General features: G+C 53.7%; 1 protein-coding gene and 1 long non-coding RNA gene across 12 annotated transcripts in view; one reads left to right on the forward strand and one right to left on the reverse strand.

The window, feature by feature from the left end:
- Positions 1-24,786, reverse strand: part of ATP2B4 (ATPase plasma membrane Ca2+ transporting 4) — a 109,235-nt gene that overhangs the window by 38,617 nt on the left and 45,832 nt on the right. For all 11 annotated transcript variants that reach the window (XM_038380196.1, XM_038380197.1, XM_043500519.1 and 8 more), the window contains 8 exons: positions 22,513-23,097; positions 11,907-12,104; positions 9,110-9,367; positions 8,288-8,413; positions 7,396-7,521; positions 4,193-4,228; positions 1,475-1,636; positions 560-774 (listed from right to left, as the gene is read on the reverse strand). In XM_038380196.1, coding sequence (XP_038236124.1) covers positions 560-774; positions 1,475-1,636; positions 4,193-4,228; positions 7,396-7,521; positions 8,288-8,413; positions 9,110-9,367; positions 11,907-12,104; positions 22,513-22,708 — 1,317 coding nt within the window. In that variant the 5' untranslated portion in view covers positions 22,709-23,097. The remainder of the gene's footprint in view (positions 1-559; positions 775-1,474; positions 1,637-4,192; positions 4,229-7,395; positions 7,522-8,287; positions 8,414-9,109; positions 9,368-11,906; positions 12,105-22,512; positions 23,098-24,786) is intronic.
- LOC122457135 lies at positions 14,547-23,960 on the forward strand. Its single transcript, XR_006276493.1, has 2 exons — positions 14,547-17,089; positions 18,784-23,960. It is a non-coding gene; the product is annotated as an uncharacterized LOC122457135 (long non-coding RNA).

The raw sequence follows: 24,786 nt of genomic DNA on the forward strand, positions 1-24,786 counted from the left end.
ATGGCCTCTGCACTCGGCATCACCTCAGCAAGGGATGCCATTTCTGTAGGGCCAGTCCAACACCCCCACGCCCTCCCAGCTCCACTCTGGGGCGCTCCGTTGGCTTGGCAGGAAGCGCTATTGCCATGTGCGTCCCCAGCAGTGCCGGGCCAGGCTCCTGGCTTACTTAGATGGAGGGAACGGGAGGGTTTGCCTGGGAGTGCAGGACACCGGGCAGGGGAGCAGCAGTGGAGTGAAGGAGAGAGTCCCTTTCCCCAGCCGGTGGCCAACGTGGCCCAGCGCTGGCCTCCCTGCATAGCAGCTGGGAAAAACAGGCCTCTGCCCCCAGCCTTCCCGTGGGGAGGAGAGCCACCTCCATTGCCCCCCTAGCCACCGAGAACATAGCACCCCCACCTCCAAATATGCACAGCTCCCTCTAGGCACCTTGGCGAGGATGGGAACCCACTACTGTCCTCTGCACAACACTTCCCCCGCCCCAGCCTTCTAGGGAGGGGGAACAACCCCTCTCCTTCTGGTGAACACAGTCACCCCAACATTCCCCACCCAGGTGCGGCCTCACCTTGACCGAGTAGGCCAGGGAGATGGTGACAGCCAGGGGCAGGCCCTCAGGCACGGCCACCACCAGCACGGTGACACCAATGATGAAGAACTTGACGAAGTACTGGATGTAGATGGGGGTGCACTCCGCCAGCCAGGGCCTGCGCTGCACCCCAAAGGTGTCGATCACAAAGTACAGCACCAGGATGACCACCGTGATGGCCGACATGATCAGTCCTAGGGAAGGAGACAGGTGAGAGGCCAGTGAGACCTGAAGCGACGCCCCACCCTCCCGCAATAGGCACCCCCACACCCCTAGGCTGGGGATCGAGATGGGAATGCCGCTCTGACAAGAGCGTCTTGGAGCTCTGCTCCCCCAGGCTTGAACCCTGCTGAAGTGACCTGTGCAGAATGAACCCTGGGGGCTCTTTGCCTCGGCGTCCATCCACACCTAAGCCTGCCCCAGCGTTTCAAAGTGTTCACAGCAGGGTCTCGGATCCCATAGACTCCCAGGGCCGGACTAGCCGAGGGGTTGCTGGTGAAAACGGAGGTTTATTAGCAGAGCTACGTGGAGACTTAGCACTGGACTAGGGCAGGGGAGAGCTGGAGTTCAGGACTGAGGGGCGTGAGCATGGAATCCCAGAGGGAATTGGAGGTCAGGACCAAAGTACATTAGCAGAGATGGGCCTGGGGGGTATTGTTCGGATGAAGGGGCGACAGCAAAGCCAAGTGTGGGGGATCCAAGGCTGGAATAGCAGGACATGCTGCAGGTTAGGACTGAGGGGCACCAGCGCAGGGACCTTCTCACACCATGCCAGTCTCTAGCCAGCACCGTCTGTCCCTCACGGTCACCGCCAACACGTCCAGCGGAACATCCTGCCACTACATCATCATGGGGGAGCAGCCGAGTGTGGAGATCCACCTCATCCATGCTCACCTGCCTTCCCAATCTGCACTGCCAGGCGGGTGAGCTTCCCTTGCAGCACCGATTTCTCCTTCTTCGGGACCTTCACCTTCTTCTTCTCCTTCTCCTCATTCTCCACTGCTTCCTGGCTCTTCAGGGGCTGGATCTCCAGGGCCACGCCATCCTGAGTTTTAGCTACACCCCGGGGGCAAGAGAGAGACAGTGGGTGAGTGGGAGGGACCGTGAGGTAAAGCTTTTGATGCCATCGGACAGAGATGGTGGAGAGAGAGAGAAAAAAACCTAGAGCAAAAAGATTCCCCTGGCCCACATGGACAAACACTAAGGTGAAAGCCTACACAATCCCAGGGAGCCTGCCCCACAGGGCAAGTGCCTGGAACAGCTCATGGGATCCTCTCATTTGCTTCCCAACCCCACTTCCAGCTAAGGGGAAAACATCTCTACTTGATTACACCTGGGGAGGCAGGACAGCCTTACTAGGGTATGGGGCCAAGACTCCCGGGTTCTATTCCCAGCTCCGCCAGTGGCCCCGATTGTGTGGTCTTGGGCGAGAGTCCCTTCTCTGCCTTGTGCCTCAATTTATCCATCTGTAAAATGCAGCTCGTGATACTTACCTTACAGGATTGTGTTAGGAGACTTAATTCGCTAAGTGTTTGTAAAGCCCTTTGAATACAGGATCATCAGAATGGCCAGGCTGGATCGGCTTACAGGATAATCTAGGATCCTCTCGCCTACAGTGGCCAGCAGCACAAGCTACTTTGGAGGAAGGTGCAGGAACACCTACAGTAGGGCATTATGGAATACATTCAGGTTTCCTCCTAATCCCCACTGGAGGCTGCTTTATGCCCTGAAGCATGACTGTTTAGATCCCTTCCAAAACACTTGGTCATCCTAAATTTTATAACTCCAGGTAATTATCCATATGCATGTCCTGTACTTTCTGGAATCCTGCTAAGCGCTTAGCCTTGAGAAGATAGTGGCAATGAGTTCCACAAGCTAACTTCCCACTACGTGTAACAGTATTTCCTTTCCGTAGCTCCCCTGTTCTACACATGTGCCAAGAATGATCTCTTTAATGCCTTCCTGGAAGCTTAGTGGGAGTCACTTTACGCAGACAGCATTCGAGGGGGTGGAATGGAGGGGAGGGGAGGTTAAGGATTGGGGGTGGAGACTGACTCACTAATGTGGAGGAGTGAACTGGCTTCTTTACCTTCATCCCTCTGTGATCCAGCCCAAAAATTTCTTTAGGATCCTTAAGACATAAAAAGGCCAGATCCTCAGCTCATGCAGCCTGACATAGCTCCCCCTATGTCAATAGAGCTATGCTGGCCTACCCGTGAGTATTTGAACCCAAAGAGCACCAACCAAACAAGAAGTTGGGGTGGGGGACCATGAAGACGAGTAGAAAACCCCACAAAAATAATGGAATATTTACTTCATCTCAGTTCTTGGGTTTAAAAAAAAAAAAAAAAGCCAAACAACCCAATCAAAAAAGCAGTGGTTCACACACAGATCCAACTCTGGCTGTTTCAGAGCAGATTCCCCTTTCTAGCCTCCACCACCAAAGTATTATGGATTCAGAACTGCTCACAGTTGCTCCAAAATGCTGACCTCCCTGATTAGGACTTTCAGACAGGACAGAAATGGAGGTGGGTGAGGAGACAACACAAACAAAAATCCAGAGCATCCACAAACCCAAAACAACGCGACATGTCAGATTGGAAGGAAGGAAACGTAAACTGCCAAGAGGAGAGAGAGAGAGAGAGAGAGAGAGGGTGGAGAAACAGACAGGTGCAGAAATGGGCTTCCTCTACACAGCCTGGAAAGAACACTGTGAAAAACATACTGGAGGAGTAGACGCTCACTTTGATTCAAAAAGGCCATGAGAAGAACAGGGTGTAACAGTTTCACAGGCCAAACCCACCACTGATCCAGGTCCAAACTTGGGGGAGGGAGGCAGCACTACATGCTCAGATTTAAAACCCCATCCCCACCACCGCATCTGCTGCAGAGCACTCTCCTCACGCGATTCCACGTCCCCATTCATCCCGGCACAACGGAGGGAGGAATCACTAGCTGCTGCGCTGTGGAAGAATCTCATGTGGTCAATTTTCTGCTGGTACAAGGCAGCGGTGGAAACGGACAGCCCAGATCAGAGACAGGGCAGAACTATCTGGGGCAGATTTGGTCCCAATGGTCTATTTCTAGGCTGATGTTAAACCTCCCTGAACAATGGGGCTTCCCCCACTTCCACTCTCCCACCTTCCTTGACCCACAGATCTCAACGTGCTGCTGTTTGTCTACCCCAGACCTTCCTCCCAGAAGAGGTCAGGCTGCCTCATGGGACACAAAGAGCCATCATCCCCCCTCACAGCACCAATGGTGGGGGGAAAAAAACAAAACAAAACAACCCCCCCGCCCAAACCCTTGGATTAAAACCCTAGGCTGACAGCAGAGGGTGCTGTGACTCCAGCAGCACAGACCTGGGGTTTGAGGCCGGCCCCTAGTTGGACAGGATGGCGGGGGGGGGGGGGGAGGGGGGGGAGAGAGAAGAGAGATCGGGGTAAAGGAAGTGTGGAGGTTAGCACTGTGGGGGACTGTTACACCCTCTTCCGGGACAACAAGGCGAGATTCCCGCTGCAGCGGCGAAGAGCACAGACTCATGGGAAGAAGGAAGGAGGAATGCTTGGTAGTTAGTGTGGTGCTGGTTCAAAGGATGGAGAGGCTGGTTACCTTTGTTGCGATTTTCAGGGGCTCCTGCTTTTTTACCTGTTCAGACAAAGAGAAAAAGGGTGGAGTGCTGAGCACATGGTTCTCGACATTAACGTCCCTGCGGGGAGGAAAACACCCTGGGTGCTCTCTACGCTGGCACTCGCATGGCAGGAATCCCACACAGCTGCTGGGCTCCACGTATCTGGCCAGGACTCAGGAGATCAAAGGTGCCTCCCACCCATAAAAGCCAACGGGGATTTCTCCTGCCAGGTCTCAGCCCTCCTCTCCCTGCTGCTGGAAGGAGCATTTAGCCACAGGGCAAGGGAAGTCTCTGCCCAAGGAAGGCTGGTCTTGTGGGTAAGGCACTGGGGTAGGACTCAGGAGCTCTGGGCTCAGCTCCCTGCTCTGCCACAAACTCCATGTGACCTTGGGCAAGTCACTTCCATCTCCCTGTGCCTCAATTTCCAATCTGAAATAGAGAAAATACTTCACTTCTTCCACCTGTGGTCTCATCTCTTTAGTGCATGAGCTTGTCATGAGTGGGGCTGTGTGTGTTTGTACAGCACCTAATACAAAGGGAACCCGATCTCAGCCGGGGCAGAACTTCAGGCCAACCCAAAAGGGACCATCGTGATTGTCTAGTCGGACCTGCAGAATGCTGGCCAGAGTTCCACACGCTGATCTCTGCATCAAGCCTGCAATTCCTGTTTGAGCTGGAGCAGTTTTTAGACAGACAACCCACCCGGATTATCACGATAGCAGTAACAATGTCTTAGACGTAGTTTGGAAGCTCTTGGGGGCAGGAACAGTCTTTGTTCTGTGAATGCTCAGCACCGACCACAGTGAGGCCCCAATTTAGGACTATGGCCCCTGGGCATTACTGTGATACAAACAACAAGCAGCAGCCAAGAGCTGTTGGGAACAAATCCACATTGCAGGACTGAGGGGCTTTGCCTGATGGGTCTAAAGTTGGACTATTTATCTAGACAACCCCCCGCCCAGTGATGTGGAGAGGCATGGTCCCTGGGACACAACACCCTCGGCCCACCCATCCTCTGCTTTCAACATCTGGGGACGGCACTGGAGCAGGACTCCAGCACAGGATGTCAAGCCAGGCTTAACTGGCCAGCAAACGCTACAGCCCAGGGACGGGGGAAAATGCCAAGTGACATTTACAAAGCAGAATAAATAAGAAGTTGGGCACCACTTCCTGAGACAGATGGAACCGCTTCAAAAGCGAGACCAAAGGCTACTCCCTGAGCAGGAGGAGCGACTCCCCAGAGGTGGGAGACACAGGATTGTCTGGCTAGCGGGAGAGGAGATGAACGGCTGCCTCTCCACTCACTCTGCCTCATCTTCCTTAATCCTTCTGACAAGCACTGTCCATGAGCAGCGGTCCTGTAGGGAGACGGCAGAGAACTGAACCCTCCAGCCCCATTTTGTGCCCAGCCTCCTCCAGCCATTGGCCTAGTCTTTATTCTGCCCCAAAGCTCTCGCTAGGGCCCATCATCTCCCTGCATCCATCCTGAAGGGGCAAAATCATCATGCCACAATGCTGGTGCGGTCAGGGCCAGCCCTGTGCAAAGACAGACGTGAGCATCACAGCCAGCACACCTAGGGTGGGAGGGGAGCAAAGTCATTTGTCCTGAGGCAGGAAAATAAATAATCAGAAGGTGGGAGTGGGAGGAGTTTTAGACTGTATGTGGGAGCCCTGCCACCCTCCCCTCTGACCCCAGCTCCCAAAGCACAGTGATGCTTAGCTTATGTGCCCAAAGCCCAGTCTTGGCCCCATCAGCTTGGCAGGGATGCTGAATTGCCTGCAGTGAGAGATGCTGCCGTGAAGGCCATCATGCCAGGATGCTGCATTGCAAGCCCTCCACAACGAGGTCCCTACCAAACCTGATATTCTGTTCTATGAATGAGCTCCGGGCTCTTTCGAGCATCCCATAAACCCCAAAGCGAGTGGGGAGTTGCTGGATTGTCTCGGAGTGCCAGAAAGGAGGTGGTACAGTTCTGAGCCATCTGTGATCGGCAGGGATCGGGGTGGAGTGGGTGGAATAAGCAGCAAGACATCGGAGCGGTGTGCAGGGTGGTGTTTGGCTCCTGGCACGGTCGGTGCTGTGTAGGTGAGCAACGTAGCCTGACAAGCTGTGCCCCCTCCCAGCCTGTGGGCACATGCCACATCTTCCCCCAACTCTCTCACACACACACACACACACACACACACACACACACACACACACACAGAGCGGGGCTCCCCCCAGAGTGCCGTCAGCTTTCAGAACACGAGATGTTCAGACAGCAGCTCTGGGATCAGCCTGACGCCGTAGGTCACCCCACCGCAAGGGGCTTATGAGCGACCTGCCCCTCTTGTAGCCTGGAGCCAGTGAACGGAAGGAGCAAAGGGCTGAACCCGCTAACTGCAAGGCCCCACAGATCTTTCCTGGGAAAAGTGGGCTGCCAGGATGGGAATGGGTCCAAAGTTCACAATAGCCTAACACAAGGTGTGTGTGTGCCGGGGGGGGAGGGGGGTCCAAAGGCGCATTTCCCCACCCACCGAAGTCCGGGAGCCAGGAGTGACCCTCTCCCTGCACAAACTCCTACCAGCTGAGGATCTCAGACAGCAGAGCAAAGCAAGTCCTCCTAGCCATCCTCCCCCACCTCCACACTGCCAGGTCAACCCTGGGGGGGTGGGGAGTCGGTCTTTGGATGAAGAGAGAACAAATGGAGAGAGAAAGAAAGAAGCTGCTGGTAAAGCCCTCGGGTGCCGGACTGTCTGAAGGACATGGATCATTTCAGCTATCAGTCACCTCCCGCCATGGGGCTGGAGCAATAGTAACTCCATTGACAGCCTCCTTGCCAAAGCCAGCTCTGAGAGCCACTCCAGAGCCACTCCCTTTCTGCCTCTGAAGCCCTGTTCCCACAAGCTCCCGAGCTGCGGCTGGATGGAGACAGAGCGGTGGATGGTGCGTCAAAGAAGGCACAGGAAGGGGAGCCCAGGCAGTGCCCCCAAGCTCCCAAGCATGGAAGGGGCCTTCTCATGCGGTGTGCTCCCTGCATCATGACCTGATGGTGCCAAAAGTGGGATTCCCAGCTTCGTCTCCTAAGGCTTGACAGGCCCAGCTCAGTCACCCACACTAAATGGGGCTGCGTGTTCCCTCTCAGCCATGGACAGCTCACCACATCCCAGAAAGAAAGAGCTGGGCTCCCAGAGATTGCCTTACCTTTCTTCACCTTCTTCTCCTCCTCCCCTTCTCCTGCACCCAGCAGAGTGAAGATGATTCCAGTTTGCGAGTTGATGCCCACGGCCGTCACTAACATCCGTCCGGAGCCCTCCATCACATGGGTACCTGGCCAGGGGAATGAAGCATTGAGGGGGAAAGGAAAAAACACGAACCAGGAAGAGACGACATTAACCGTTAACTTCCTGACTATTTTAATACAAGAGACTGTCGGACTCCAGGGGACGGGGTACAGAGCCTGTTGCTTCTGGGTCACCGGTTCAAACCTGGCCCAGGTCAACCGAGACCCAAAGTTATTGCTGGAATGATGGCTGCTTAGAGCCTCATTTTAAGTTAACTGGATCTCATTCCAGGTCCCCGGGGCAGACATCGCCATCACAACGGGCCACCGAGATGAAACTCCCCGCTAGGAGTGATCCTATCAATTTAGCTAGATTCTTATATTGGCCCCAACCCACGCATGCTGCCACACTACAGAAACCCCTCCAGGACAGGGTTGGAGCATACTGGCAGGGAGCAATGGGCAACAGACGCTTGCCCTGCTGCTGCCCATGCTCTGGAAGGGGATTCACCCTCCAAGGCTGGTCATCCACCAAGACCATTCTTGGTCTGATCAGTAGCTGAGGGGCCACCCTATGCTGTGCTAGGACCACGAATGGGCGGAAGAGATCTAGCCATCTCCTGCTGCCCATGCTCCAGGGATGGGCACACAGAACCCGGTCTAATTTGTGCCGGCACTGGGAGGGTACCAGCACTGGGTCATCTGAACATGAATCCTGCCAAACCCCAAAGCATCCAGAGGCTGGGTAGCTGGCTGGGGTTTCCAGCTGTAGCGTGGAGGGCTTGGATCACAGGTCACGTCTGGTGGCCTCACCTGAAAGCAGCATGGGGTCTTTATCCAGGGATTTCTTGACATGGTCTGACTCCCCAGTCAGAGAACTCTCGTCGATCTTCAGATCATTGCCCTGGATCAGGATCCCATCCGAGGGCAGCAGATCACCTGAAAGAGGAGGGAACACATTACAGGCCAGCCTGTGCCCAACACAAAGCTCATCCTGCCCTTTTCTCAGTCTGTGGCTGGGGAGGCAAGGCCTGAAGAATTCCTGATGCCAGGGAGGTTACCCAGAATCCCAAGGCATGGCTAAATCTAGGGGAGAAGAGATAGCACAATGGTGGGAGAACAAAAAAAACAAAAACAAATCACTCCTTACAGCATAGCTCCCGGAGACAAGCTCCCAGTGGTGAGTGGTGACAGACAGCAAAGGGACGCGATGGGGCGGGAGGGAGAAGACAGCTGACTGGAGAAACATTTTTCTTCAGTGCAATGAAAGCATGACCCTGAGCAAAAGCAATTCGGTGAGTCCCTGCTGGGGAAATGGCTACAGCACGAGGCACTCCACTGAGTCCAGCTTAGCACCAACAGTTGCCTCTGTACGCGAGGAGCCCACGCAGGGAGACATTGTCCTCCACAGACAGCAGCCCCTGTAAGGTCAGGACCAAGGCAAGCTGGGACAAGTGGGGAACGGGTACTGCCCATGTCCAGCAAAGAAGGCAGCCAGGGGCCGAGTTTCCACTGCTGGCAGCTCCATGACTGAGCCAACTCAAGGAGGGAAAGGGCAAGGTGTGAGACAGGCACAAGAGTGCCTGAATGGGCCAGGTCAACTCTCTATGGTCTGGCTCCCCTCCCACCACTCACCGTATTTGATCTGCGCGATGTCCCCCACCACAATCTCAGCCACAGGGATCTGGATCACCTGCCCCTTGCGGATGACCGTGAACTTCTGCTCCTGCTCGATCCGGCTCTGAAGGCCCCGGAACTGCTTCTCCTTGCTCCAGTCGTTGAAGGCCGTCACCAGCACCACAATGATCACCGAGAAGAGAATGGCTGCTCCCTCGATCCAGCCAGCCTGTGCCTCCCCCTCGTCCTCCGCGCCCGCCACTGCTTGGCCACACACTGCCGGGGGGGGGGAGGGGAGAGGAAGTGCAGAGAAGAGGAAGATTCAGTCACGTAAAGGAGATCTCTGTATCTGTTAGCATGTTGCACAGCAAAGGGCCTAAAAAGCCCACATACACACAGATGCCTCCTGTCCCTTTCTCCCACAAGTCACTCCCTCTGGCCGCCCTTCCCCTACGGACACTGCCCATCCAGCCATTTCTGCATAGGAGTTATTTTGGCAGGGACCTGGGAATCAGGACACCGGAGTTCTTTTCACAGGTCTGACATGCCCTCTCTAGGTGTGACCTTAGGAATGAGTCACCATCTGTGTCTTGCTTTCCTCAATTGTTATCCCAATTTGATACTTCAAACAGCCACCAATAAAAACTAAGCAAGCACCATTACTGGACCCTTAACCAATTAACCCTCACAGATTAAGGCCCCAATTTAAAGAGGCTCGGAGAGAGGACGTGCCTTGCCCATCCACCTCCAAAACCACAAAGGGACACCCCATCAGAGCTGGGATTAAGTCAGGTGGCCTGAGAGATGTGGTCTGGCCACGTGACACGGACATTGCCAGAGGCATAATCAAGACTTCGTAAAGAACTCCGATTCCTGGATGACAGGTGCTAGATTACACACACTGGCATGAGATCAGCCTGTGGGAATATGTGTGTGTGTCTCTCTCCTGAGAGCTACGATAGACCCCGTATAGCCTGCTTCGTGGTAGGTATCCCCCGGGCTGACACGGCAGGATGACCAGCAATGCAAACCCAAAACATAATGGTCACGCACTAGGAGGTGAGTGTTCAGGGGACGGGGTGCTTTTATCTTAGCTATGGTGTATGCACGTGCACTGGGATCTGGTATGTTTAGGAGATACAGACCACCACTCAGGTATTTCCAAGCCTACTAACACACACACAGGTGGGTGCTTGGTATCTTGGTGGCAGATAGTGTCTTAACATACACGTATATAAGTGCACCAGTATGGATACGTGACAGGTCTGGAGAACCTCTTTCTCTTGTTCTAGGCATACAGTGCTGCACAGCCAGGATCACAGATTGGGGACTCATCTTCCCCTGAGGCATCAGGGATTGGCTGCAAGGGGCCTGCTCCAACTCCTATCCGAGTCAACGGAAGGACTCCCACTGAGCTGGATGGGAGTCAGATGATGCCAAAGGAAAGGCAGGACTTTGACCAGCTGGGCTCTGCATGCTGCCATCACACTAGTGAAGGCCTGCCTCCATTTATCTAGCTACCCACCCACACACTAGGTTTGCAGACCAAGCCCCGATCAGCATGTCAGCCAAACCGCTCCTCTGCTCTTCATCCCCTCTCTTCAGCCTATCACCCCTGGTCAGGGAGCTGTTTTCCTCTTGGGATCTCCAATGGGGATTATTTTGCTATCTCTGGCCAAGAGCAGAATTTTTTCACCCCCGTTCTCAGCCCATCCTGCCAAGCCTGCCTGGCTTCCTTGTGTTTAGAGTTCAGATTCATTTTGATCCATAAGCTGATGCAGAGACGCACAGGGTATGAGACATGCTGCAGTTTCCTCTCCTCTACTGTTCCATAGGATGAAAACTCAGCTCCATTGTCTAGCTTGCAGGGAAAGTACTGGCTTCCAAACCCCCCACACCACAGCCTAGGGTCTCACATCCAATCCACAGCATCCTTTAGCACCAGGATCGTGCCACTGACTTCTCCTTGCAGGGACTATACGCACTCGGAAGACAGCACTCATATCTTTCGTATAGCACCTTTTAAGCCCACACAATCCCAGAGCACTCTCCAACAGACTATTAACAGGAGTCCCGACTCCCTCAGATGCAGCTGCTTCTGAGGTGGAGCCTGGAAGGTGTTTAACAGGCCCCTGTTCTGAACTGGGTTGTAGTAAATGAATCCTGTATCTCCCTGAAACGGCAAGGGGCAGAATATTAACAGAGATGGAGTGTTGCCAGGACATAGGAATTAACCCTTTTTGTCTATTGGCCTGACCCAAAGCCCATTCAAGATTAATGGGCATCTCTCTGTTAGCTTCAATGGGCTTTGGATCAGTTCACAGATGTTAGCATTTTCTGCCACACCCAGCACTGTAGCATCTAGCTGTACATTGGGCGAGGTGTGGTGGCGAGGAAACAGGCAGGAAAACACAGTGATGTCAGCTGTACGTTAGGAAACTCAACTAGGGAAAATCTGCTTAAGAGTCAATCAGGTATGTTGGGGCAGGATTGGGGAAGGGGGATATGAGGCCCCAGATCCACAGCTGGTGCAGAGGCAGAGTTCCATTGAAGTCATTGGGCCAAATCCCCAGACTGTGCAAATCCAGATAGCCCTTCAGCTGGTGTGACTCTGTAGTTCCACCAGCTTCAGTGGATTGATCGTAAAGAGGAAGCCTAAAGCAGCAATTAAAGCGCCTTTTCCAGAACACAAATGATACAGCCCAGGGGATATGATGGTGCAGCTCCTGGCAAGACCAACCCCTTCCGTGCCAGTTCTCAGTGAATGCTCCTGGAGACATGGCCCCTTCCCCCCCCACAGCCGGGGGGCACTCACATTCGTTGTCGCCACCCGGGGGATGATAGAACGACAGGCCCAGGGAGATTATGGCTGCGATTTCCAAGATGATCAGTGTGACGTCCTGAAGCGCCTCCCAGACTAACTGCAGGAAGGTCTTGGCCTTTTTGGGCGGGATGAAGTTCTGGCCAAAGACCTGCCTCCGCTTCTCCAGATCCGCTGGGTTCCCAGACAAGCCTGGAGAGGAAGGCAAGAAGGAGAGGTGAGGAGAAGAAAGTCACCCTGCCACCCCCATCCCAGCAGCTGACACATCATCCTCAGACATCCCTGGGTACCTTCCTTCTCCAGCACTTCCTTCAGCGTTTATTTAGATCACAGCAGAGGTGAGATCAGGGCCCCATTGTGTTGGGGGCTGTACAGACAGACCCTGTCCCAGAGAGCTCACAACCTACACAGATAAGACAGACAGATGATGGGAGGGGAAACTGAGCAGGCAAGTGCCTTGCCCAAAGTCACCCAGGTCTCCTAATGTCCCATCCACTAGACTGCACCGCTTCTTATTCTCGGTTTCTCCCGTGCATGTGCTTTTCTGGCTGGGCCTCCACAGCAGATAACAGCAGAGGGCGCTCAGACCCTGGAGAGATCAGTCTCCAGCACAGATGCTGGCAAGCTTCCCCCACCTGCACCGATTTGCATTGAGGTTACAAGTGCCAAAGGTGCCCTCAGGGACAAGCGAGCCCAGCTGGGGCCAGGTGGTTGATTTCTCTTGACAGAAGGAAGACAGAAACCTGGGAGTCCCCCCTGCACTCTCAATTACCCCCGACACTGGGTGGAGTGAGTCATGAGAACAGTGGGTGGCTTTACTCTGGTTCCCAGTTCGGGTTCCCCCCCCAGACTAGATCAGCCTGCTAGGGAAGGTATGACTGGTCAGCAAAGGGACGGGAGAGAATGAGGCAAACTGAGTGAGTTGCAGGTTTGACATCAAGCGAGCTGGGGTGTCCCCACAAGTATGTCTACACTGTGGAGAAACACCAGCAGTGCCGAGTGTCAGAGCTCGGGGCAATTGACCGGGTCGCAGGGACTGGGCTGCAGTGCTAAAGACATCAGTGTAGACGTTCAGGATTGGGCTGGAGCCTGGGCTCTGTAACCCAGCGAGGGGGAGAGTTTCACAGCCCGGGCTCCAGCCTGAGCCCCAACGTCTCTGTGGCTATCACCTGACCTGGGCTCCAAGACTCAATATCTCGGGTTTGTCTTTCAAGTGTAGAAACATGTCCCTCAGAGACATTCAGCTGGGACCAGGTACCACACACACACACACACACACAGAAAACAAGGGACACTAACTCTGAATCAGCAAACCAAAAGGTAGCAAGAGCTCTTGATTCTCGCCACCTTTCCAACACAGCCGCCACCTAGCAAACCCCTCACGTGCCAATGAATGCCAGCTGGTGCTCACTGGCTTGTTTACATGTTGCATCAAATTAGCTGTGACTCCGGCATTTATAACAGGCACAGGCGTGAAATCAGAGCTGCCTGCTTCAGTATCTCCCTCCAGCTCACAGGAGAGGCAGCAGCTGCCAGAGCGCTCTCTGCCTAGCATGTGGGCAGCAGGTACCACCCACAAAGCCTCTGACAACCAGACCTGTGCTTTGCCCTGTGCCCAGGCAAGGTGATCGAGTCCAAGGTATCACTCCTGATTTTCCCAACCTTGCAAAATCAGCTACACCCAGTTCTTCCAGGACGTCAGAGGGTTTTTCCAGCTCTGCTAAGATCTTTCCAATGGAAAGCTGGCAGAGGCAGATTAGGGGTTTGTGAGGCCCTCCCCAGCCCTTCCACCTGCAGTCCCCACCCCCGAGCTCCAGAATAGGGCTGTGACATGGGAGGGAAGCCAAGGGGAGGAGAGTCCGTGCAGAGAGCTGCACAGATAGGGAGAGCAATGGAGGCTTCCATTCATGCCAGGGCTAGATCTGTAGATTCAGCCCCATCCGCAGGGAGACGTTTGCTGGGCTGATGCTGTAGGGAAGACATGGGCTTGGGGACAGACCTCCCGAGTCCAGCTGCTGCTTCCACCAGTCTTACATGGGCGCCAGTCCATCAAAACAAAACCGCCTCCTCTCGCCCACTTTGCCATGTGGATTTTTTGGCAGTAAGGTGGTGGTGGTGGGGGGGGAGAAGGGTTAACGAGAGATTGTCAGATCCCTGGGGCTGCCTTAAACACCTATGGTCAAGACCACTGCTTATACATCAAGGTGTTCACGTGGCCTCCGTCACAGCAGCACGTGTGCCCTCAGCTGGGCAGTGAGGCAGGAAAGGGTCAACCCCCCGCCCCTTTTCCAGATGTGGAACTGTGGGCCAGAGAGGGGATGCGACTTGCCAAAGGTCGCACAGAAAAGTCTGGAGCATAACTAGGCATTGAGCCCAGCCCTCAAGCCCCAGGGATTGTTAACCCTCGAGCCTTCACCACAAAGCCATCTCTGCACTGTTGCGACACAGAAGTGTTGTCTCCTGGGGCTGTCAACCCAGCCCCTTTAACCGGCATTACGTCAGGGTGGACTTAAATGAAATTTATCCACAAGTGCCTGTCTCCCGACCAGCTCCACCTTAAAAAGCTCAGAGCCCTGCATTTTCCACCTTAAGGGTGCCCCAGCCAGGTTCCTGCCAACTCCCGAGATGCACCAGGCAGGGGAGGTCAAACTCAGAGCTGTGCTCTGAACTGTAGACACTTGGACTATCTCCCCTCCACATGTGGGTCAAGGCTGGGTCAGCCTGGAAACCCGGACAGACCCTCTAGCTAGAGACTGACTTCCCTGTCATTTGAGGGGGTTTTCCCCTCCTTCAGCCAGCTGAGCCCCAAGTGCTTCCACTTAGAGGAGAACAAAATCCTCCCCTTCTACCCAGCTGCAGCCACCCGCAGGAGATCAGGGGGGCCAGGGAGAGAGTAGCCCTGGCAGATGCAGGGGGCTGGAGGTGTGGAGAGGGGAGAGCAGACAAGGGAGCGCCCCCCCATCCCGTCACAGGCTGGCTGGCACCATACAGTCCGAAGGGAGAGCGAGGCGGCAGGATCCAGGGAGAGGAAAGCTGGCCAGATGAAGTCAGCCCGGGTGTCCCTACAAGCCTGGCTGGGAACGAGCCACACCCAAAGTCTCTGGACCGGATGGAAAATAATGGGGTGGTTTGACTCACGCGGTGTCATGGCCCAGGGACTGGGAGGGGAGGATGAGTGCACGCTCCCCAGCACGGGGGAGAAGGGAGGAATGCCAGGCACATGGAGTCAGAGAACAAGGACAGCTGCAGCCCTACTGGCACACCCAGCTCTGTGCCATAGGGAGGGGGGTGAGCCCCACAGCCCCAACTGTACACTGGCTCTGTACCGGAACGGCAAAACGCAGCCCACAATTCGGCCCTGCAGCTGCCCCCAGAGCCTCACAGTCTGGGCCCCCACCCCCTAGATTCTGCTCCGCCACAGAGAGCACCCCACAACTCAGCCCTGCAGCTGCCCCACTTGGGCCTGCTGCCTGCCCCTCAACACACAGAGAGCGAGAGAGAGCGCGAGCGTGCCTCACAGCCCAGGTCTCCTGCCCCCTCCCCAGACCCAGCTGCATGCCAGAGGCAGAGAGCCCCCTGCCCCAGAGTCTCCACTCCACAAGTTTCCATAACTGTTCCCCTCAACTTCTAGCACAAACAGGGACTGTGGATTAGGTTTGTCTCCCCAGTTATGCCCAAGACAGCGGATCTGCTCTCCCTCTACCCTCAAGCAGCCCCCCTTTGGGCCACAGCAGGTGACCGCCACAGGCGGTGCCAGCCCAGAAGCAAGTCAGTGCAGACTCCCCACATTTACCTTAACTGCTTAGTCCTTGGTCTGGCAGGGAACTTGCTGCTCGCACATACACACCAGCCGCCTGTCTCCTCCCAAACCATCCCCACCCTCTTGCTCTGCCCTGTTCCTTCTCCCCAACTTTCAGTGTTCTTTTCTTCATGGTCACCCTTAACCTCATTCCGCTAATCCTCCTACCAGCTGTCGGGGGGGGGGGGGAACACTGTCACACCCTTTCACCTTCCAAAGGGAGCCAATTCACCACAGTCCGAGGGGAAAGCAGAGCCTCAGAGTGACTGCAGTTGGGGACCCACAGGAAAGTGGGAGAATCTGTATCATGATGAGCCGGTGACAGGGTCACCTGCTGTCCTGAAATCAGCCAAACCCGCCGAGATTTCCACAGCCACCTCTGACATTCCAGGGGTGCAGCCCTCTGAGAGCTCCCAAGCTTATTATGGTGCCATTGATGGAATGGTGCAAGACTCCAGGATGTGGAGAGGGAGGCTAGTCTCGGGATTAAGGCACTGGCCAGGGATTTAGACTATCAGAATTCAGCTCCCTGCACTATTGCAGATGCCACATGCGACCTTGGGAACATCTGTTAGGGTTCGATTTTTCAAAAGCCCCTAAAAGGGTTAGGCATCCAACTGCCGTTGATTTTCAAATTGCTTATCCTGTACATACAGCACCAAGTACAACAAGGCCCCGATCTCAGCTGGGACCTCTAGACACGACAACAACTATATATTAAAAAAGTGAAAGACTTGTAAGCCATTGCAATCCCTAGGACGTTTGCCGGTTAAAGTAGGAAGGAAAGGAAAGAAAGGGTTAATGGGGGGGAGGAGCTACAGAGAGGGAAGAGAAGAGGTTCCAAAATAACCCACCTGCCACTTTGTGCATCAAGTCAACTGTGGCCATCCTCTCACTGTCAGGGAGGAAGGCAAGGACAAGGGGCAGCCAATCATGGATAGGTGTTGGGTGTGACGGGAATGGCTTAGAGGCCAATGGACTCTAGCCAGCATAGATGTGTTGGCCAGTGGTGTGAAGACGTGTGACCCCCGACTGGTAAAGCAGTGCTGGCAGAAGCCCTTAGCTTAGGTGCAGCTAGATTGGTAAAGCCGCGCTTTCACCAAGGTATCTTGTTTTGTTCACGGGGCGGTTGCTACACTGAAACAAAGAGCAGCTACGTTGGGACAGCTGCATGCATGCCAGGAGTGCTTTGCCGGTGTACATAGCATAGCGGTGTACCTATCCCAGTAAAGGGCTCTAGGGTAGACATGGCCTCTGGCAGGAGTAAAAGGGCACTGAACCTATTGGGGAGGGGAACCTGAACAGCAATCTCTCCCCCCCAGAATGCAGCATCCCATTGCCACTCTTCTCCTGGCTGAATGTGGGTCTCCTTCTCCAGGTTAGTTTGTGCACATACACACAGAAAAACAGGTCAGGTGCCCAGCCCTGGCTCTTTACCCCTCTCGGTGCTCTTGTCACTGCAGTCCTTGGGCACCGGAAAGGTCTCATGGCTTGCCTCTGCTATTCCCCATGCCCCATTGGGTTATTTTATTTTGTACTGCCAGCAGGAAGATTTGCCTCTTCTAGGGAAGCTGGGACAAAGCGACTGGCTGGCTAAGCCAGCCTCAGGCCCACGGATCCCCAGTTATGGGCTGGGCTCTCCATGCTAGCTCTGCAGGCTGGAGGAGGAAGAGAGGGGGCCAGGGGAGCAAAAGGGGACTCTGGTGCAGTTATTGCCAGCGAGACAGCCAAGGCTGTATTTGCTGACACTCTCATCCCCCAGGAGAGATAGCAAAACGAGAGAGAGACTCCCATCAAACTGATTCACAGAACAAGCTTTTGCTTAGGGCAACAGCTGCTGTGTACAGCTCCCTTTCCCACCCCACCTCCCTCGCCACCACAAACCAGCCTTGCTCCAAACTCTCAGAGCAGAGGGTTAATTTCACAGCAGTTGGAACAGAGGGACAATGGTCTACATGCCTACAAGATAACACGCAAAGGGGCAGAGGACCAAAGCAACTAGGAGCTCAGGAGGACATTCTTCATCGCCTGACAGCAGGGACCTCCTTACCATCCCCTGACAGTCACCGGGTGGTTGACTCCGGTCCCACCACGAGTGAGCTGGCCAGAGCCCTGATTGGCTTAAATACAGAGAGGCCAGTTTGCAGAGATGATGACTTAGCAGGAGGTGGGGGGGGTCACAAGCCTGGATGGGAAAGGCCCCCACGGGGTGCAAACACAGCCAAACTATGCTCCACAGTGCAGAACAAAGTGCTTCCCCCGCCAGTGTCCCTTGTGGCAGAGAAGAGCTGTAATGACTGTACACGGGATCTTTCACGGAGGCTGCTGGGCAGACAGACCCTCTGGTTCTCTAGCTCCCAACCAAAGAGTCCCCATCAGGGCATCTCTAAATATATCTGCCTGACCCAAGCAGTCACGGAAGGGGCTGCCAAAGGCCCTATGGCTATGCTTTGGAATACACAAACCTAGCAGCGAGCTCTTGGGAAGGGGTCATTCTGAGCCATGAAGCTTAAGATTCAAAATGCAACTATTCCAATAGAGAGCAGCGTAGGCTGTGTCTGTGAAGAACCCTCAACACTCGGCTGTCCCCGAGATGGGGTTCATAGAGTGGGGACAGGAGCTGGACTCTAGTGCTGGATAAAGCACCCTTGTATTGACCCAGGCAATCTAGATGCCCTAGGAGAGTGTCACTGGTGAACACCCTCTTGCTGAACTCCGCGATTTGAAGTTTAGGGAGACTGGACTTGGCTGTAGATGCCTTGAAATGCGAACAGTGACTCTGCCGCTAACAATTTGTGGACAAGATTTAGCATACAGGGACATTGTCCCTGCCCAAAAGCACCTTCTGTTGCAATGCAGGGAAGAGCAGGAGACGTAGTGGAGGGAGTGAGACTCTCTGGACATGTACATCCCGGGGAGCCAAGCCGGAATTCAGCAGTACTAGAAGTTACCCGCAGAGGGCTCTTATATTTTATATGTCAAGGCAGAAGGTCTCAGAGGACAAGTTGTATCAGCAAAATAGATTCTGTAACTTCCTCTCAACTTAAGAGGATGTTTCCATGTTAATCCTAGGGCTTCCAAACAGCTCTGTCACTGCACCTCCATCCTGACCTGCGGCTCTCTGGTCAAGAGACCCCCCCACTCTTGCAGTTGCAGCTCATTCCTGATCCACTGCTCCCCCTGCTATTCCAGGCCAGATTCCCTTTGGACTGGAAGGATCCAAGAACAGCCTCTCAGTCATTACACCCTTCCGATCCCAGCAAAAGTCAGAAGCACAGGGGCTGCCGCAAGAGATTGAAAAACCAATGGGCGGAATAAAGGTTCAGAGAAGATTTGGTCCAGAAATGGCCAGCATGTCTAACTGCGGTCGAACCTGGCCTCATCCCTGCGTCCTGCTGATACTAAAGACGGGCCCAAGCTGTAGGGGAGTCCAAAGTCCCCAGAAGGTTCAAGGATGGGCTGTTTAGAACCAAAGCTTTGGCTCAGCCCATGACAAAAATGGGCCAGCTGCAGAGCATGGAACTGAACTTGACCAATGCGCAAAGGGTCTTGGCTCCTGGCAAGCACGTTCAAGCCTCCCCCTCAAACTCTAATCTGGGACTTTCACTGGCATGGGGCACAGGACTCCACAGAGCAGGGCTGAACATGGACTGTCAGAGGAACCCATTTTATACAAACCACCAGGGGCCAGGACAACTGAGTTACAGACCAACCACGACTTCCCCTCAGCTTGTGCAGGAGTTAGCATGATGGGGCCTGTTGTGACTGGGGCCTTTGGGCATCAGTGCCATGTAAACACCACAACATTAACCACCACCACCTCTCTGCACTCAGCAAGTGAACCATGGGGTTGATTTATGGACCACTTAATAAAAGGGATTGCCTAATGGAGGTTGTTCTGAACGCTGGTTAGCCTGTAACTTAAAAAAAAAGAGTGAAGAGGAACTGCTAGACCCAGGCAGTAGCCCTAGTAACTTTGGGGGAGGAGTAGGACACTCCATAAGCTGAGGTTTAAAAAAAACCAAAACACTCCATGCTCCCCCTAATGGTTTATATTGCAGTAGCACCCAAGACCCTAGTCACAAACCAGACCCCATTGTGCCAGGTGCTGTACAAACCCAGAAGATTACTCTTTGGGGTAGGGACTTACTTTAAGAGAAAGATGTATACTGATCCTCAGCCCTGCTGGAGGACCAATCAGAAATCCATCTCAATCTACATTCAGGAGCCAAGAGGACACTCCTCGGGCTGGATTTTCACAGGTGTTGAGCACCTGCAGCTCCCATCAACTTCAACTGGGGCACCGTGGGTGCTCAGCACCTCCTGAATCAGTGTCTCAGGCTGTGCTCTCAAGTACTGAGGTTCCCCCAAATCAAGAGTTGCTGCTGAAAATGCTGGCTTCACTAAGCTGCCAGTGAGGGGAATCTATTCCCTTCCACCAGGGTTATACTTCTCTGTGCAGAGAGCATTGCCATCTACTAAATATATCACACTGGGCTATTTACCCTGGGCCTGCAAGCTCTCTGACCCGCTGGTTGTTTCCCTAGCCAGTCACTGTGGTGACATTATCTGGATGAATCAAGCTGTGCACAGGCTCTCTCATGGAACGCACACATGAGATTTACTGGGATGCAGAGCGAAAGCCCTGGGCCTGAGGGGAATGGCATCATTACAGTCTACCATGCTGCTGGCTATGGTGTCTTTCCCAGGCCCGAGCACGTCTCTTGCATCAGGGCCATCGATCACGTCAGTGTTTTGTCACAGGCAAAGAAGAAAAAAATTTCTCAACCCGTCAAGATCCAAAAGAGAGACAACAAAAAAAGGGGACGCGTGGGAGGATGACAGGAAAAAACAGGGAACTCGGAAAGACGGCGGGATGCAGCACTCCAGCCTTCAGTGTTTGCAGTAACCTCGGCGCTGGGCGGAAATCAACCCAAGTGAGAGCAAAGCTGGGGCTGCGTGGGATGGAGGAATGTGCAGGTCTGGAAACAAGGGAGAGAGTCAGACAAAAAAAAAGACTGGGGGAATTAGGACAGCTGCCTTTCAGCTCTCTTCTCTGCAAACAGAAGCAAGAGCACAGAGCAGCATCTGGGGTGTAACTCTCCACCCCTCCATGCATGTGCATTCACCGCTTGGCATGAGAAACACATTCCTTTGTGATCTGAATTTGGCATTTCCAAAACAGGATGTCCCCATCTCTCCCCCCATGAACAGATCTTGTGTTGTCTTCCTTTCTCCCCAGCACACCTTCCCGTTCCCAGGCACGGCTGTGAAATATGCTAATCCAGCACTTAAACCACAATACGAAAGAGCTAAGAACAACAAGTTCTCAAAGTGAAGCGAGAAAACACCTGATTTTGGAGTCTTGGCCTTGCTAATGCAGCTGCCATCCGTGCCGATCCCCTCTGCCTTCCGTAGGCAATGGCCAAGTCTATTCAGCCAGCCCAGTCCCTGCCACCTTAACATTAGCTCCCCTCCTAGGAATCCTTGTCCAACACACTTCGCTGGTGTTAAAAAAAGCACTTTCCTTGTCTTTTCCTTCCTTTTCTCTGCTAGGACCACCAGCTACCCAGATGCATTGACGCTATCCTGCCTCTTGCAAGCCTAGATTGGAGGATCCTCAAAAAGAGTTTGGGGGCTAGGAAAATAAAAAAGTATGGAGTGCAACACTCCAGGTAACATAAGCCTGGCCTGGGAGGCTGACTAGAATCATCATCAGCCACCCAGGATTACTTTCTGACACTGCAAGGACCACATTTCTATTGGGAAGTTCTCTGGAGGGGCTCAGGCAGCAACCTGGTTAGCATGGCTGCCAGGGGGGAGCATCCCCACCCAAGGGTTACTTGGTTTTACATGTAGACCTTATGACCCCCTTTTAGGAGTCCAGAGAATTGGTGAGTCCATATTAGAAGCATCTCCTGTAAGTGTCTGCCTCTGGGGAACAGCTGGTTACATACACAGTTGTTCAGGACACTAGCATGAGAGCTTTGCAAGGACATATGACAAACCCAGCTAGAGTCACAGCTGTCCGGCTGGTAGCTGGACCGTGGCTGCTGAGTTCCTAATCTACCTTTAAACTCTCCTTCACCACCAGCCCACGCTGCCCCAGCGCTATCCTGCTGTTAGCGCTATCAATTATTTAACGGCAGAAATGCTGGAGCAAAGCTCATGGGCAACAGGCCAGCCGCGGAAAGGAATCCCACAGCTTTTCACGCTTCCTAAACTACTCAACCCTTCGCCCGTTCCCTCAGTTTGGAATCTGCATCCCACTTTGGGGGCCTGGCAAAGAGAAGGCAGTTGGAGGCTGCAGGGTGAACGTGAATGGATAGTCTTGTGGTTAGGGCTGGGACTCTTGAGACCTGGGCACCCCTCTCAAGTCCGCCATTTGATCTCTGTGTCTCAGCCCCCTTCTGCTGCAAAATGGGGATATTGCTACTTCCTTGGGCTGTTTTGTCTAGTTAGACTAAACTCTTTGGGGGCAGGGACCGTTTCTTACTTGATGTACGGCCAGCACACAACACAATGGGGCCCCGATCTCGGATTGGGCCACTTGAATACTTACAGTAATCTGATGGACCCTCACAACTACTGAGCCACGCAACTGCATGGGGAATGTAGGCCTGCGGCCTCCAATTTGCAGGTTTAGGCCTAACTAGATGGTAAATTCTAACCCACCACTGATCAATGACAGGCAAGATCAGGAACGGTTCCCCTCCGATCCTCCAGAGCACATGGGAGCTTGGGAGAAACAACTCCTGTTTCAGTTTCTGCTAACCCGCCTGGGCCAGGCCAGCCCCTTACCTTCCACCGGCGATGTCTTCAGCCTCTTGCAGATGTTCTGCACACCCCCGTACGAGTCATTTATCCTTGCAACGGCCTCACCGCTCCGAAGTTCCATGAGGGTCCGCAGGTCGACCAGGGAGCAGCCGAAATCCCCTTCATGGCTGCCCTCGGTGACCGAATTCCCAGGATGGTGGTCGGCAGCATTGTTCGTCATGTTGCCAAAACAGCGGGAGTTGCAACAGACGCGTGTGGAAAAACGCTGGCTCCTATTTGTTCACCTCCCTCCCTTGAAAGTCCCACAGGGGACAGAGACGGTCCTTGGCAGCTCTCTGGAGCCACCTTAGCTCCACGGCCCCGTAGAGGACTGGATGGCGGAGCCTTGACAGAGAGGAGAATCCTCACGGACGTGCCAGAGGTGGGGAAGGGGAAGCAGGTGCTTCCTTCTACAGCTTCCCAGGTGAAGCAGCGTGACTAGCTGAGCCCAACTTCTCCAGATAAAGGTGTAAACAGGATGTGCATGTTACCGTGGAAGCGACCTTAGCAACAACCAGTGTGTCTCTTGGAGAAGGAGGAGGGTTCCCTGGATACCAGCGGCAATGGGAGCTGTAAGACAGATTTAAAACAAAAATACCGTCATTAGCAAGAGGACCGAGATGCCTGTGCCATGGAACGGGGGACCGAGAGCCACGGTGCTAGGGATGCACCAATACAAGAAATACCGGGAGGCAGCAAGGTCTAGGAATGGAGCACTGGAGCCGGGAACCCTCAGGTTCTAATCCCACCTCTACCCTGTTTTAGGGCAGGATCTTAAAGGGACATGCCCAGCCTGACAACTAGATGGTGTAAGAAAAAGCTGCTTCATAGCAACAACGCTTAGCACTAGTAGTCCTTTTCAAGCTGGACTGTTAGCTAGCAGAAATGGGTCTATTTGTATTACTGTGAGGCGTAGGAGCCTGTCACGGCCCAGGACCCCATGGCACTAGGTGCTGTACAAATACAGAACAAGACAGTCTAAGCTCTGCTGACCTCAACAAAACTACGCTGCTGAACGGTAGCTGAGGATCTGGTCCTTCATCTCTATCTCAAAGCACTTCAAAGTGCATCAGCATCACTGGCCTAACTACCCAGCAGGGAAGATTGCGGGCCCCCCGGGTAAATGACTTGCCAGTTGAGTCACAAAGAGGACCCAAGTGACTCTGCTCCATCCACAGCTTTCTGGCCCAAAGCGGAGAGGAAAAGAAATATTTCCATTTATTTGTTTTAAAAACAAAGACTTCCACTGGACAATAGCTGTTTCTTACACACCCCTCTGCAATGCCAGGGACACCCTGAGAATCTGGCTGTGAAACTGACTATACATAAAATGTGAAAGTGACTCCACTGATTTCTTCTCTGCCTGGAAGAGAGACAAAGCTAAAGTAGTAAACAAACATAAATGTGGACAAACAAATTGGAGCTTAAAAGGCCTTTTGTTTAAGTTATGAGTGGATTGTCAGTTAACATGGGTAAAAAAACCCCCAAACCATTTAAATACAAGAGAGATTTTTGTACTACATCCCTTTAGCTTCTTTGCCCGAGATTCCCCATCTGTACAATGATTACTAGCTATTACCGTTACTTAGAATGGGGCAATGAGGAGGAGAGAAATACTGTGACTTATTCAGCAAGGAAGCCCCACGTGCAGACACAGCTGAGTTAGCATCAGCACCAGCTGTATCCTGCATGGAAGGGAGAATTCCAGAGCAAGTCTCAGTGGGTTCCCTGAAGCAGGAAGGGAGAGAATCTGGAATATTAAAACTGGGGAGGATTCAAGAGTCTGTTCCAGATGGGCAGAGAAATCCACTTCAGTTTCTTCTCCTCCTCTTTCGGGGAGGGGTGGGGGGGGAGGTAGAGTCCTCAGCACCTGCAACAGTTGTAGGGAAATGCTGGGACGGAACTTCATACCCCAGTTGGATTGCAGACATTTTGGGCCCCCAGGCTTTCCCTGCCCTCTCCAAGAGCGGAAGCAGCTGGCAAGGAAGGGGTTGGGGGATTGAATGCTTGAGGATGTCCCCCTCCCCAGATTGCTAGAGGAGACTTTCTCCACCAATAGTCCAAGAGCACCTGTGCCTTCTTTAATGCTTGGACTCACGACTGCAGTCTGCTCAAGGTCACTGACCCTGAAAATGCATGCACAAAGTGGGCTTCTCCAACTGGGGGTGTTGCAGTTATGCTGCAATCTAGGATTTCTTCAGGGTTGCATCTGCCCTGAAGAGGGACTGGAGAGACCAGGAAGTTCACAGCAGCCTAGCT

Source organism: Dermochelys coriacea, chromosome 21, assembly GCF_009764565.3.
Source record: "Dermochelys coriacea isolate rDerCor1 chromosome 21, rDerCor1.pri.v4, whole genome shotgun sequence".
Lineage (NCBI taxonomy): Eukaryota > Metazoa > Chordata > Testudines > Dermochelyidae > Dermochelys > Dermochelys coriacea.